General features: G+C 47.9%; 1 protein-coding gene across 2 annotated transcripts in view; it reads right to left on the bottom strand.

Annotated features, from left to right (window-relative positions):
- CRB3 (crumbs cell polarity complex component 3) overlaps window positions 1-12,380 on the bottom strand; it is a 56,617-nt gene extending 44,237 nt beyond the window's left edge. Inside the window, exons 1-2 of one of the 2 annotated variants that reach the window (XM_073622806.1) lie at window positions 12,281-12,380; window positions 3,430-3,531 (exon numbers count right to left, since the gene is read on the bottom strand). In XM_073622806.1, the coding sequence (XP_073478907.1) occupies window positions 3,430-3,531; window positions 12,281-12,320 (142 nt within the window). In that variant the 5' untranslated portion in view covers window positions 12,321-12,380. The remainder of the gene's footprint in view (window positions 1-3,429; window positions 3,532-12,280) is intronic. The other variant, XM_073622807.1, reaches the window with a different exon arrangement.
- Between the last annotated feature and the right edge of the window lie 949 nt (window positions 12,381-13,329).

Here is a 13,329-nt window from a genome sequence, read left to right as displayed (position 1 = left end):
ATATGTACATGTCTGGGTGGCGGCAACTCCAATATTTGTTCTTTTCAGGAGCTACAGCCGCTGTTGGCTTTCAACACTTCTATGCGTGTCATTATGGCTGGTCAACCACTGTGGGTACACCTGCCAACTGTTACCTCACTACTGTACACTCTAGGTCACCTCACTACTGTATCCTCTAGGTCAGTTCTCAACCACCAGGCTGTGGCCAATGCCAGGTCTTACCTTCTGTCCTCCTGGGCGTCCGCTGCAGATCTCCCAGCTCCCATAGTGCTCCTGATCTCCTATAATTGCCTGTAATGCCCACAACCCCCCCATAGTGCCCCCAGGCCCCCTGAGAGCCCCCAGCTCCCACACCAACCCACAACCTAGCCCCAGTGCCAGCCAGTCTGCTGTAGAGCCCCCCCCCCCCCCCCCCCAACTTCCAACAGTGTCTCCTAGCCCCCGAAGGGTCCTCAAGTCTCCAAACCTCATTCCCTACAGGGTGACCAAGTCTTCTAATCCATCCAGAACCTCCATGTGCCCTTCAGTGGGGCCCAACCTCATCCAGAGTCTTTCAGCATTTCAATACAGATTTTTCATTTGTAGACAAAAAAAAAAAAAAAGGAACTGATATCAGGCAATATGACATGTAATGGTCAGGTGCAGATTATATAGGCTACAAAAAAAATGGCAACCGATCGCACACATGACGCCAACTTGTCGTGACCAAAACTAAACCAGTAATGCAAGATGCTTTCAGCTCTGCTGTCCACCTGCAGGAGATGTTCCTCAGATGCATTTCGCCCCCTAGTTAGCTTAATTGTTGAGGCCCACTAGGGTGTGCAGCGTGTCTGAGGGACCCAGTCATAGCGAGTCAGCACCCTGTGTGTGACATTTTTTTAATTCCCGTACTTTTATTGTGAGAGTATACACTTTTTTTTTTTTTTTTTTTTTTTTTAACTGTTGGGATATAGAAGGTTTTGGAAGAATTTACTGGTCTTAAAAAAAAAAAAAGGACCAATGCTCTAGATACATAGCATCCCACAGCCGAAGCTACTGCGCACAGCAGGGAACCCACACCTAGAAGCGTGAAATTCCAGGGGCAGCCGTGGCTCCAGAAGAGCGTGAAGACTGGAGTCATATCCTGCCAGACAGGCGAGTATCCCTTATATTGGGTTCATGTTCTTGCTCCCAATAAAAATAGTGACTAGGAGCTGTTGGCGATAACTTGGTCACTGAGCGTGCTCCCAGTATAAAACAGCTACATCACGTGTGTGTGTATATATGTGTATGTATATATATATATATATATATATATATATATATATATATATATATATATATATATATATATATATATATATATATATATATATATATATATATATATATATATATATATAGCAGTGTGGCGTTAAAGCACGCTGTCACATATATGCATACGGCCATGGCAGCGGTCTAATGACCAGTTCCAGGATTAATTCCACAAGCCACAGGCTGCTTACATTACCCTCTGCACACCTCCCCACTTCATTCTTTATCTTAAATAATTATCCAAATACCTTAAAATTACACAGAAAGTAGCAGTCATGTGACCACGGCTACCTCTTTCTGCCTTGCTCCAGCATTCCTATGTGGGTGGGTTTGAAGAGCACTTGTAGGTCCTTGTATTTGGACATGCGGCAGAATTACAATTCTATAGTCACTGCTGATAGATTTCTGTCAATCAACGAGTGTGGCGTGACCATGTTGATATTATTTATCTCCTCACTGCTTGAACAAAAGCCCCCGATATGCCTGGGAACCACAATCACCTACCTCCTGTTGTCTGTAGGACTATAGGAGGTCTACAGGACTACAAGGCCAAGGCCAAGAGTTTGGCCCTTTTCACACGGGCAATCCAATCAGGTCCTCCAGTCAGTTTTAAAGGTGGACCTCCCTACGTGAATAGATATGGGGTACATAGTAACCCTACCCATTCACCAAAAAAAGTGTACAAAGTTAATAAAGAGACAGTAAACAAGTTTTTGATCATTCCTCTATTAAAAAATAAAAAACAATGTCACCCGATTTAGATCCATCATCAATCACGACGCCCGTCGCACCCGAAAACAATCAAAAGAGGTCCACTCCCGGCGTACGCTCCTACAGTTTGGCTGGCCCACCGTTTGACATTACTCAAATACCTATAAGGTGGGGCCACCTGCGACGTCACCTGGTGATGTCGCCTCCCTGTGATGTCAGCGGCCCAGCATGCATCGGTCCGTGATATCACAAGGAGGGCGGTGCCACCAGGTAACGTCGCCAGGTTGCCCGGCCCTTACCTATGTAAGAACTGTCAACCAGCGGAGAAGGCATTTGGCGGTCAGCCGTCCATGAAGGCGGAAGGTTTTCTTTTTCGGGTGTGGCAGGCGGCGCGATTGACGGTGGATTTAGATGAAGGGGACACTTTTTTTTTTTTAATAAAGGATTTGTCAAAAACTGTTTTTATGACTTTTTGACACACTTTTTAGGTGAATGGGTAGGGGTACTATGCCCACAAGACCCCCACAACCAAAACCCAGTTCTCACAACGCCCCCCCCCCCCCCCCCCTTTTCCTGACCTGCCAGGCTGCATGCTCGGATAAACACCGTTTTTTTTCTCTCTTTATTTTTTTTTTTTTTAAATAACCCGGTGACGGAAATTGCAATCGCAAGTCAATTTAAATGTTATTATTATGACCAATTTTTTTTCTTTAGGAATGTAATTTTTGCTGCAGCATGTTATATACATGGTACAGATGAGCCACTTTACAGGTAGACTAAGGGGACCCCCAGGCTCTATATTTAAAGGAATTTTTCATTTTTATTGCTGCACTTTAAGCATCATTAAAATCACTGCTCCTGAAAAAACAATTGTTTTAAAAACAAAAAGTTTGCATTGATACATGTGCCCCAGGGCAGTACCCAGACCCCCATACCTCTTTTATAGCCAATTACTTGCATATAACCCTTTAACATGGGCACTTTAGATTTTTCCTGTTTGGCTCCCATAGACTTCAATGGGGTTCACCGTTTCAGGTTAGAACTTTCCTCCTGTTTGGGAGTTCTGCTGCAAACCGAACAGGGGGGGTGTTCGGCCCATCCCTACTAGTGACATGCATGCACCCCCATCTTCTATGTTCCATACCCTAAGCAGAACAAATATCAGCAATAATGATAATAATAATAATAATAATATTATATCTTTAAAAAGCACTTCAGGTCCTCCTGAACCAGATCCAGTAATGAAAAAAACAAAACAAAAAAAAGTACAAGTGTTCCCTGGTTCCAGAACTGCAGCCACACAGGCGGCCATGGGAGAGAAAGTTATGCCCAGCACAGATGGATGTCCAAAGGAACAACACAGTGCTTAGGGCCAGGTTAGTGAAAGACGGTAAAGTAATGATCTGTAATCTCTGCATTACTCACCGAGGACCAGGGACAGGTAGGTGACAGTGGTGAGCAGTAGTGGAAGTATAAGAGGATCCATCGGTGACAGACGTTCTCTAACTGAGCCGGCGGGTACAGCTGCTGAGAAAGGAGAGGAGCTATTAAGTATGACTTTATTACAGGCACTTGTAATACAAATAAGAACTAAAGGACAGTTGGTTGTCACTCATCTGAGAAATAGAAATTACAGCAACATCCACCACACCCAGACAGACCAGTTTAAGTATATCTGGACTGGGGCACAAGGCTCTCAGACTTTGGTAGAACTACATGGCTCAGCATTCTACACTTCCATGCCTCATTCCACTACATGGTCACAGGGTAAATCAGCTCTTTTAGCCCGGGTTCACACCTATGCGAACTAGATGTGCGTTTCCGTTTGTGCGCATAGCAGGAGAATGTGACTGGCTCCCTATGGAGCCGGTTCACATATCTCCGGGGCGGCTGCGGAGCGCACTGCACAAAAACGCTGAGCTTCTTTGGCTCCGTTTCAGGGCTGAATTCAGGCATAGAATCGGCCCTGATTCGTCCCTAAAACAGGGACGCACAGCGCTCCTGTGCGATCCGCAGCCCGTTATGGTGTGAACCCGGGCTTAGGGTCTAACACAAAGGATCGACCGGGTATGGTATATACTTAGTTACACCGGTCCAAGATAGACCAATCTATCTATGTACAGAATATCTATACCTGGAATTCTTCTTTAACCACTTCAGCCCCGGACCATTTGGCTGGCCAAAGACCAGAGTACTTTTTGCGATTCGGCGCTGCGTCGCTTTAACTGACAATTGCGCGGCCGTGCGACGTGGCTCCCAAACAAAATTGACGTCCTTTTTTGTCCCCACAAGTAGAGCTTTTTTTTTGGTGGTATTTGATCACCTCTGCAGTTTTTATTTTTTGCGCTATAAACAAAAAAATAGCGACAATTTTGAAAAAAAAAAAAACGCATTATTTTTTACTTTTCGCTATAATAAATATCCCCAGAAAATATATATATAAAAAAAGTTTTTTTTCCTCAGTTTAGGCCGATATGTATTCTACTACATATTTTTGGTAAAAAAAAAAAAAGAAAACCGCAATAAGCGTTTATTGATTGGTTTGCGCAAAAGTTATAGCGTCTACAAAATAAGGGATAATTTTATGGCCTTTTTATTAATATTTTTTTTTTTTTTTTACTAGTTATGGCGGCGATCATCAATATTATCGTGACTGCGACATTATGGCGGACAGATCAGACACTTTTGGCGCTATTTTGAGACCATTCACATTTATACAGCAATCAGTGCGATTAAAAATGCATTACTGATTACTGTGTAAATGTGACTGGCAGCGAAGGGGTTAACCAAGAGGGGGTGCTGCAGGGGTTAAGTGTGTCCTAGGGAGCGTTTCTAACTGTGGGGGGGGAGGGGCTATGTGTGACACATCACTGATCACCGCTCCCGATTACAAGGAGCTGTGATCAGTGACAGTGTCACTAGGCAGAACGGGGAAATGCTTGTTTACATCAGCATCTCCGCGTTCTTCCTCTCTGTGAGACGATCGCGGGTTTCCCCGCGGACACCAAATCCACAGGACCCTCACGAAGCTCCTGGCGGGTGCGCACACGCGCCCACAAGCCGCCTCTTAAAGGGCAACGTACAGGTACGCGATTCTGCCTGTACGTGCCCTTCTGCCGACATATATCGTCGTGAGGCGGTCGGGAAGCGGTTAAAGGATTCTCTGGCATTATCTGGCACCTGAAGCAGAACCAGACCCTTGTATTCTGGAAGCTGCCATCTTGGCCTCTGTTTGATCTGCAACTGCCATGGTGTTGCACATGTGATCAGTTATGACACCACCCATGTGATGGCTTGACGGTTTGGTTGGGAGCACAAGCAACTGTGACAGTCATCAAATACGGCATGCCTTGAACTTAACTATGTTGGGAAACCTTTAAAGAAGAAGGTCACCTTTAGGAACATCTTACACCCATATTCAGGGAATAACGAGAAACACATCACTAAAGCACCTGTCGCTTATTGTGGCAGCGGGCAGGGGATCCTCTCCCCGCACCCGCTATCACAATTCAAAAACAGCGCGGCTGTGCGGGGCTCGGCCCACACAGCCACATCAATCACTCACAGAGTTCTCTGAATGAACTACAAGCACCGTTTGTCACCGTGGTTAACGGCTTGTAATTCTCAATGAACTGCGAGGGGGCTGGTGAGCGCTGTCGTAGTTCACTGATCTTCCTGGACATCAGTAACTCCACACTGGAGATATGAGAGAACAGCTACACTGACAGCCTGCAGGAGCCTGACATTGTACCCGCGACCTGCTGATCACCGGTGCAATGCTTCACAGGCTCCTAAGAAAAATTAATGCATATTTTTTTTAACTGCAAAAAAAATTAAAAATAAGTGCATTTATTATTTAATTTTTTTAAAGTGAACTTAGCCTTTAAATCAATGGGTTTAGTTCCACTTTGAAGGTGAAACAATAACTCTGCGCACAACCTGCCAGTTTAAAGGAAATCTATCATTCTTTTCCACTTCTTTGCTGTATATAGAAGTTTGATAAGCTTATGTAAGTTATCTTATCACTGAGTACTAATGCTTTAGAACACGTGATCCTAGGTATAGCTTGTAAATATACTGTATATTATATACACACACATATACATACATACAGTATCTCACAAAAGTGAGTACACCCCTCACATTTTTATAACTATTTCAATATATCTTTTAATGTGACAACACTGAAGAAATGACACTTTGCTACAATGTAAAGTAGTGAGTGTACAGCTTGTATAACAGTGTAAATTTGCTGTCCCCTCAAAATAACTCAACACACAGCCATTAATGTCTAAACCGCTGGCAACAAAAGTGAGTACACCCCTAAGTGAAAATGTCCAAATTGGGCCCAATTAGTAATTTCCCTCCCCGGTGTCATGTGACTCATTAGTGTTACAAGGTCTCAGGTGTGACTGGGGAGCAGGTGTGTTAAATTTGGTGTTATCGCTCTCGCTCTCTCATACTGGTCACTGGAAGTTCAACATGGCACCTCATGGCAAAGAACTCTCTGAGGATCTGAAAAAAAGAATTGTTGCTCTACATAAAGATGGACTAGGCCAGGGATATGCAATTAACGGACCTCCAGCTGTTGCAGAACTACAAGTCTCATGAGGCAAAGCAAGACTCTGACAGCCACAAGCATGACACCCAGAGGCATAATGGGACTTGTAGTTTTGCGACATCTGGAAGTCCGCTAATTGCATATCCCTGGCCTAGGCTATAAGAAGATTGCTGAGACCCTGAAACTGAGCTGCAGCTCAGTGGCCAAGACCATACAGCGGTTTAACAGGACAGGTTCCACTCAGAACAGGCCTCACCATGGTCGACCAAAGAAGTTGAGTGCACGTGCTCAGCGTCATATCCAGAGGTTGTCTTTGGGAAATAGACATATGAGTGCTGCCAGCATTGCTGCAGAGGTTGAAGGGGTGGGGGGTCAGCCTGTCAGTGCTCAGACCATACGCCGCACACTGTATCAGATCGGTCTGCAAGGCTGTTGTCTCAGAAGGAAACCTCTTCTAAAGATGATGTACAAGAAAGCCCGCAAACAGTTTGCTGAAGACAAGCAGACTAAGGACATGGATTACTGGAACCATGTCCTGTGGTCTGCTGAGACCAAGATAAACGTATTTGGTTCAGATGGTGTCAAGCGTGTGTGGCGGCAACCAGGTGAGGAGTACAAAGACAAGTGTGTCTTGTCTACAGTCAAGCATGGTGGTGGGAGTGTCATGGTCTGGGGCTGCATGAGTGTGGCAAGCACTGGGGAGCTACAGTTCATTGAGGGAACCATGAATGCCAACATGTACTGTGACATACTGAAGCAGAGCATGGTCCCCTCCCTTCAGAGACTGGGCCACAGGGCAGTATTCCAACATAACGACCCCAAACAAACCTCCAAGATGACCACTGCCTTGATAAAGAAGCTGAGGGTAAAGGTGATGGACTGGCCAAGCATGTCTCCAGACCTAAACTCTATTGAGGATCTGTGGGACATCCTCAAACAGAAGGTGGAGGAGCGCAAGGTCTCTAACATCCACCAGCTCTGTGATGTAATCAAGAGGACTCCAGTGGCCTGTGAAGCTCTGGTGAACTCCATGCCCAAGAGGGTTAAGGTAGTGTTGGAAAATAATGGTGGCCACACAAAATATTGGACCCAATTTGGACATTTTCACTTAGGGGTGTACTCACTTTTGTTGCCAGGGTATGTAAACTTATGAGCACAACTGTATATTAGGGCCAACAGTTTGCACAGCGCTTTTTAAAAAAATGAAAGCAGACAGTACAATTACAATACAGGAGGAATCAGGGGGTCCTGTTTATCAGAGCTTACAATCTAGGAGGGAGGGTCCAGTTATACAAAAGGTAATAACTGCTGAGCTGATAGAGAAAGTAAAGGTTCAGTTTTTGAGCTCCGTTCACATTTGGCGCTGTGGGATCTCGGACACACTCACTGCGATTCTGCCTGCAATCTCAAACCATGCCATTCATTTTCAATGGCACCTAAAACATTGAAGTACACCTGACAAGCCGACAGTCTAGACCAGGGATATGCAATTAGCGGACCTCCAGCTGTTGCAGAACTACAAGTCCCGTGAGGCATAGCAAGACTCTGACAGCCACAAGCATGACAGCCGGGGGCAGAGGCATGATGGGACTTGGAGGTCCGCTAATTGCGTATCCCTGGTCTAGTGGATATGATTAGCTGTACAGCTATTCGATCGCTTTCATGGACGCTCAGTAGTGTGGGACTACCCCCACCATTTCCAGACTACAAAAGTGACCTGGACAATGACAAGCCGGTGTCCCCGCTGCTGTTCAGTGAATAAAAATCCCATAGGAGCATTCATCTTATGTGACATTTCTCCTGCCCCTACCTCATCATGACAGGACAGGGGACCTGTAACTGCACAATGGACCATTGTTCTCTATGCCGCCATACTATACAATACACCTTTGACCAATCTCTGCCTCAATCTTCACTTCCACGGGGCCTGGAAAGAGCCCTCTAAACAGATCTATGTGCACCGAGCCTAGAGACGGACAGACATTATAGTGTTAGGTTAGCGGTAAATTTCTGGTACAATCATGGGTTATGCCTTGCAACTGTCCTTCCATTTATTTTTCTTGTTATCAAATGGCTAAATAAAGCCTAATTCTGGACTATTTTTTAATTATACTGTTATAAGGCCAGATTTAGACTTGAAGAGCTGCGGGCCGAATCCGGCACACCAGGCCACTTCACTTCTCCTGCAGCTGTGGCACCCCCCTCATCTCAGCAGAAGAGAGGAGGACAGAACTCCTCCACCAGATCTCGCGCGCCCCATGCAGCAGAGAGCTTCGTCTCTGGCGCCCCGCTGTCTCAGCAGCAGGGAGGAGGACAGAACTCCTTTGCCAGATTCTGCATTCCTCCATGCACCTACAAAGAGGTTTGTCTCTGCTCCCCCCCCTTCTCAGTAGAAGAGAGGAGTACAGAACTCCTCCACCAGATCCCGTGCTCCCCCATGCAGCTGTGGAGAGCTTCGTCTCTGCTCCCATCTCAGCAGTCAGCAGCAGGAAGGAGGACAGAACTCCTCCGCCAGATCCTGCATTTCTCCTGCAAAAAGGGTCATATCTGCTCTCCCCCAGTTATCAGCAGAAGAGAGGATGACAGAATTCCTCCACCAGATCCCATGTGCCCCCATGCAGCTGAGGAGAGCTTTGCCTCTGCCACCCCCGTCTCAGCAGCAGGGAAGAGGACAGAACTCCTTCGCCAGATCCTGCATGCCTCCATGCACCTGCAAAGAGGTTTGTCTCTGCCCCCCCTTCTCAGTAGAAGAGAGGAGCACAGAACTCCTCCACCAGATTCCATGCTCCCCCATGCAGCTGCAGAGAGCTTCGTCTATGCCCCCCATCTCAGCAGTCAGCAGCAGAGAGGAGGACAGAACTGCTTCACCAGATCCTGCATTTCTCCATGCACCTGCAAAGAGGTTTGTCTCTGCCCCCCCCTTCTCAGCAAAAGAGAGGAGCCCAGAACTCCTCCACCAGATCCCACACTCCCCCATGCAGCTGTGGAGAGCTTCATCTCTGCACCCCTGTCTCAGCAGTCAGCAGCAGAGAGGAGGACAGAACTCCCTTGCCAGATCCTGCATTCCTCCATGCACCTATGGAGAGGTTTGTCTCTGCCCCCCCTTTTCAGCAAAAAAGAGGACAGAACTCCTCCACCAGATCATGCGCTTCCCCATGCAGCTGTGGAGAGGTTAGTCTCTGCCTCCCGTTTCAGCAGTTGGCAGCACAGGGAGTGGGGGGGGGACAGAATTCCTCCACCAGATCCTGCGCTCCTCCATGCAGCCGCAGAGAGGCTTGTCTCTGCCCCCAGCCCCCATGTCAGCAGCAGAGAGGAAGACAGAATTCCTCCTACAGATCCTGCACCTCTCTGTGCAGCCGTAGCACCCCCTCCTCTCTGCCCATCCTGGTCTCAGTATTCAGCTGACTCCAGCCCTCCTCTGATCCTCCTCCAGACCCTGCACAATCTGCTTCCCAGCTCTGCTCCCCCCCCCCCAATTCTTCCCGGAAGCAGCACAAGGTGAGGGGAGTTGCACTATGATATAAGGGGGGGTGGGGGGGACCTATGACTTCTGATAGTGGGGCGCTCTTGACATTTAATGTAAAGGGGGGGGGGGGCTCTGGACATCTAGTCCTACAGATACAACCGGCCCTTTCAGGTCAACCAGAATACTGATGTGACCCACCAATAGAGATTGACACCCCAGATCTACACCTAAAGTGACCAAAGCTCCTGATGTGTCCTGTATATTCCTTCTGCTCAGGCTGTAGATCTGCATTTTCTATTCTCTATACAGGAAATCTGTCATCCGTGTCGGCTGAGCTCATAACAGATGGGAAGGCGGAAGGAGCACCGCCAGGTAAAGAGATACCTTCAACACCAACATCCTCTACATGGCTGGGAATTACTCCTATTATCGCTATTGGGACATGGATTGATGAAACCCCAATACGGGGAGGTGAGGATTGATGAAACCCCAATACGGGGAGCTGAGGATTGATGATACCCCAATACGGGGAGCTGGGGATTGATGAAACCCCAATACGGGGAGCTGAGGATTGATGATACCCCAATACGGGGAGCTGAGGATTGATGATACCCCAATACAGGGAGCTGAGGATTGATGATACCCCAATACAGGGAGCTGAGGATTGATGAAACCCCAATACGGGGAGATGGGGATGGATGATACCCCAATACAGGGAGCTGAGGATTGATGGATAGATAGCCACGTACAAGGAGGTGAGGATTGATGGATACCCCGGTATGGGGGAGGTGAGGATTGATGGATAGATAGCCACGTACAAGGAGGTGAGGATTGATGATACCCCGGTAAGGGGGAGGGGAGGATTGATGGATACCCCAATACAGGGAGCTGAGGATTGATGGACAGATAGCCACGTACAAGGAGGTGAGGATTGATGGATACCCCGGTATGGGGGAGGTGAGGATTGATGGATAGATAGCCACGTACATGGAGGTGAGGATTGATGGATACCCCGGTACGGGGGAGGGGAGGATTGATGGATACCCCGGTACGGGGGGAGGTGAGGATTGATGGATACCCCGGTACGGGGGGAGGTGAGGATTGATGGATACCCCGGTACGGGGGGAGGTGAGGATTGATGGATACCCCGGTACGGGGGGAGGTGAGGATTGATGGATACCCCGGTACGGGGGGAGGTGAGGATTGATGGATACTCCGGTACGGGGGGAGGTGAGGATTGATGGATACCCCGGTACGGGGGGAGGTGAGGATTGATGGATACCCCGGTACGGGGGGAGGTGAGGATTGATGGATACCCCGGTACGGGGGGAGGTGAGGATTGATGGATACCCCGGTACGGGGGGAGGTGAGGATTGATGGATACCCCGGTACGGGGGGAGGTGAGGATTGATGGATACCCCGGTACGGGGGGAGGTGAGGATTGATGGATACCCCGGTACGGGGGAGGTGAGGATTGATGGATACCCCGGTACGGGGGGAGGTGAGGATTGATGGATACCCCGGTACGGGGGAGGTGAGGATTGATGGATACCCCGGTACGGGGAAGGTGAGGATTGATCAATCATTCTCCTGTAAGCCCCAGGTGTCACTATTCTTTTCACTTCCTGTCAGCCCAGGGTGTCATGGCCCCTCCCCCTGGAGAGGTTGGGTAGTACAGGAAGCCCCGCCCTCTGCAGTATGGAGGAGCACAGAGGTCACATGGGATGGAGATCTGCTTTAGGGCTCATTCACTGCAATATTTACGATTATTTCCTACATGAGAGACAGAAGATCATCCCACACACATGGGAAGCCCGGGGATTACGTGTGTATAATGTGCGGCGGTGTCCTACTATCCTGTGTGATCACAGCGCACATCTCTCTGTGTGGACGGATCACTCGTCTCTATGGAGCGGCGATCACATCGATGTCAACAAAACGATCTGCTGGACGCGTCTCATCGCTGTGATTTTCTGAGGGAGAAGCAGCCAATGGGACAGATGGATTGTTCATACAATCTGATCAGTGACACCAATCCCAGGTGTGATCATCATATGAGAGGACGAGAGATCATCATAGAGGTGTGATGGGAACCATCCTATGACAGATCACATGACAGGTGACATAGATCCGGGCACTCAGTGCCTGCCTGGGTCGTGTAGTGCCTCCCCTCCCCCCCCTCTCACCTGTCACAGATCAACTCCTATCGCAGCCCATCAATGTATCGATTCCAGACGGCTTCTTCTCACCTGCCCGAAACTCGCCGGCTCCGCCCACACGGCTTTTCATCTGACACCCTCCCGCCCTCCGCCCTCACACCTGTAACCAGCTTCCGGGAAGCCCCTGGAGACACCCACCGTCACATCCGTAGCCACCTGAGGAGGACAGAAAGGCTCTTCCGGGAGCACACCTGTACGGAATGAATGTTACTTCCGGGAGCACACCTGTACTAAGAGGACTTTACTTCCGGGAGCACACCTGTACGGAATGAATGTTACTTCGGGAGCACACCTGTACTAAGAGGACTTTACTTCCGGGAGCACACCTGTACGGAATGAATGTTACTTCCGGGAGCACACCTGTACCAAGAGGACTTTACTTCCGGGAGCACACCTGTACGGAATGAATGTCACTTCCGGGGGCACACCTGTACGGAAAACAAGAGCCTCACAGGTCATCTGTACGGAAAGGTGATTTCCGGTCACCTCTGCAGCCCGTGTATCTGATAGGTGACAGGGGACTGTGAGGTCATATTACAGCAAGCAATGCCTTAGACTTTATGGATATATTTTTATTTTTATTTTTTTTTTTATCACTTCAATACTGGGCACTTGAATTATACTTATACTTGACTTCCTGCCCAGGTCAATTTTCAGCTTTTAGCGCTCTCAGACTTTGAATGACAATTGTGCGGTCGTGTAGCGCTTTACCCAAATTAAATTTATATTTTTTTTCACACAAATAGAGCTTTCTTTTGCTGGTATTTAATAATGGCTTTTTTTGCTAAATAAACTAAAATGGAACAAACATTTTGAAAAAAAAAAAATGTTTTTTCTTTATTTTCTGTTATAAAATTTTGCAAATAAGTAGTTTATCTCCTTCACTGATGAGGCTGTATTGATGGGCACCAGTAAGCTGCACTGATGGGCACTGGTAAGATGCACTGGTAAGCTGCACTAATGGGCACTGGTAAGCTGCACTGATGGGCACTGGTAAGCTGTACTGATGGGCACTGGTAAGCTGTACTGATGGGCACTGGTAAGCTGTACTGATGGGCACTGGTAAGATGCACTGGTAA

Source organism: Aquarana catesbeiana, linkage group LG03 (genome assembly GCF_042186555.1).
Source record: "Aquarana catesbeiana isolate 2022-GZ linkage group LG03, ASM4218655v1, whole genome shotgun sequence".
NCBI lineage: Eukaryota > Metazoa > Chordata > Amphibia > Anura > Ranidae > Aquarana > Aquarana catesbeiana.
Note: the sequence above shows the minus strand (reverse complement) of the source record. Positions and strands in the feature narration are given on the sequence as shown.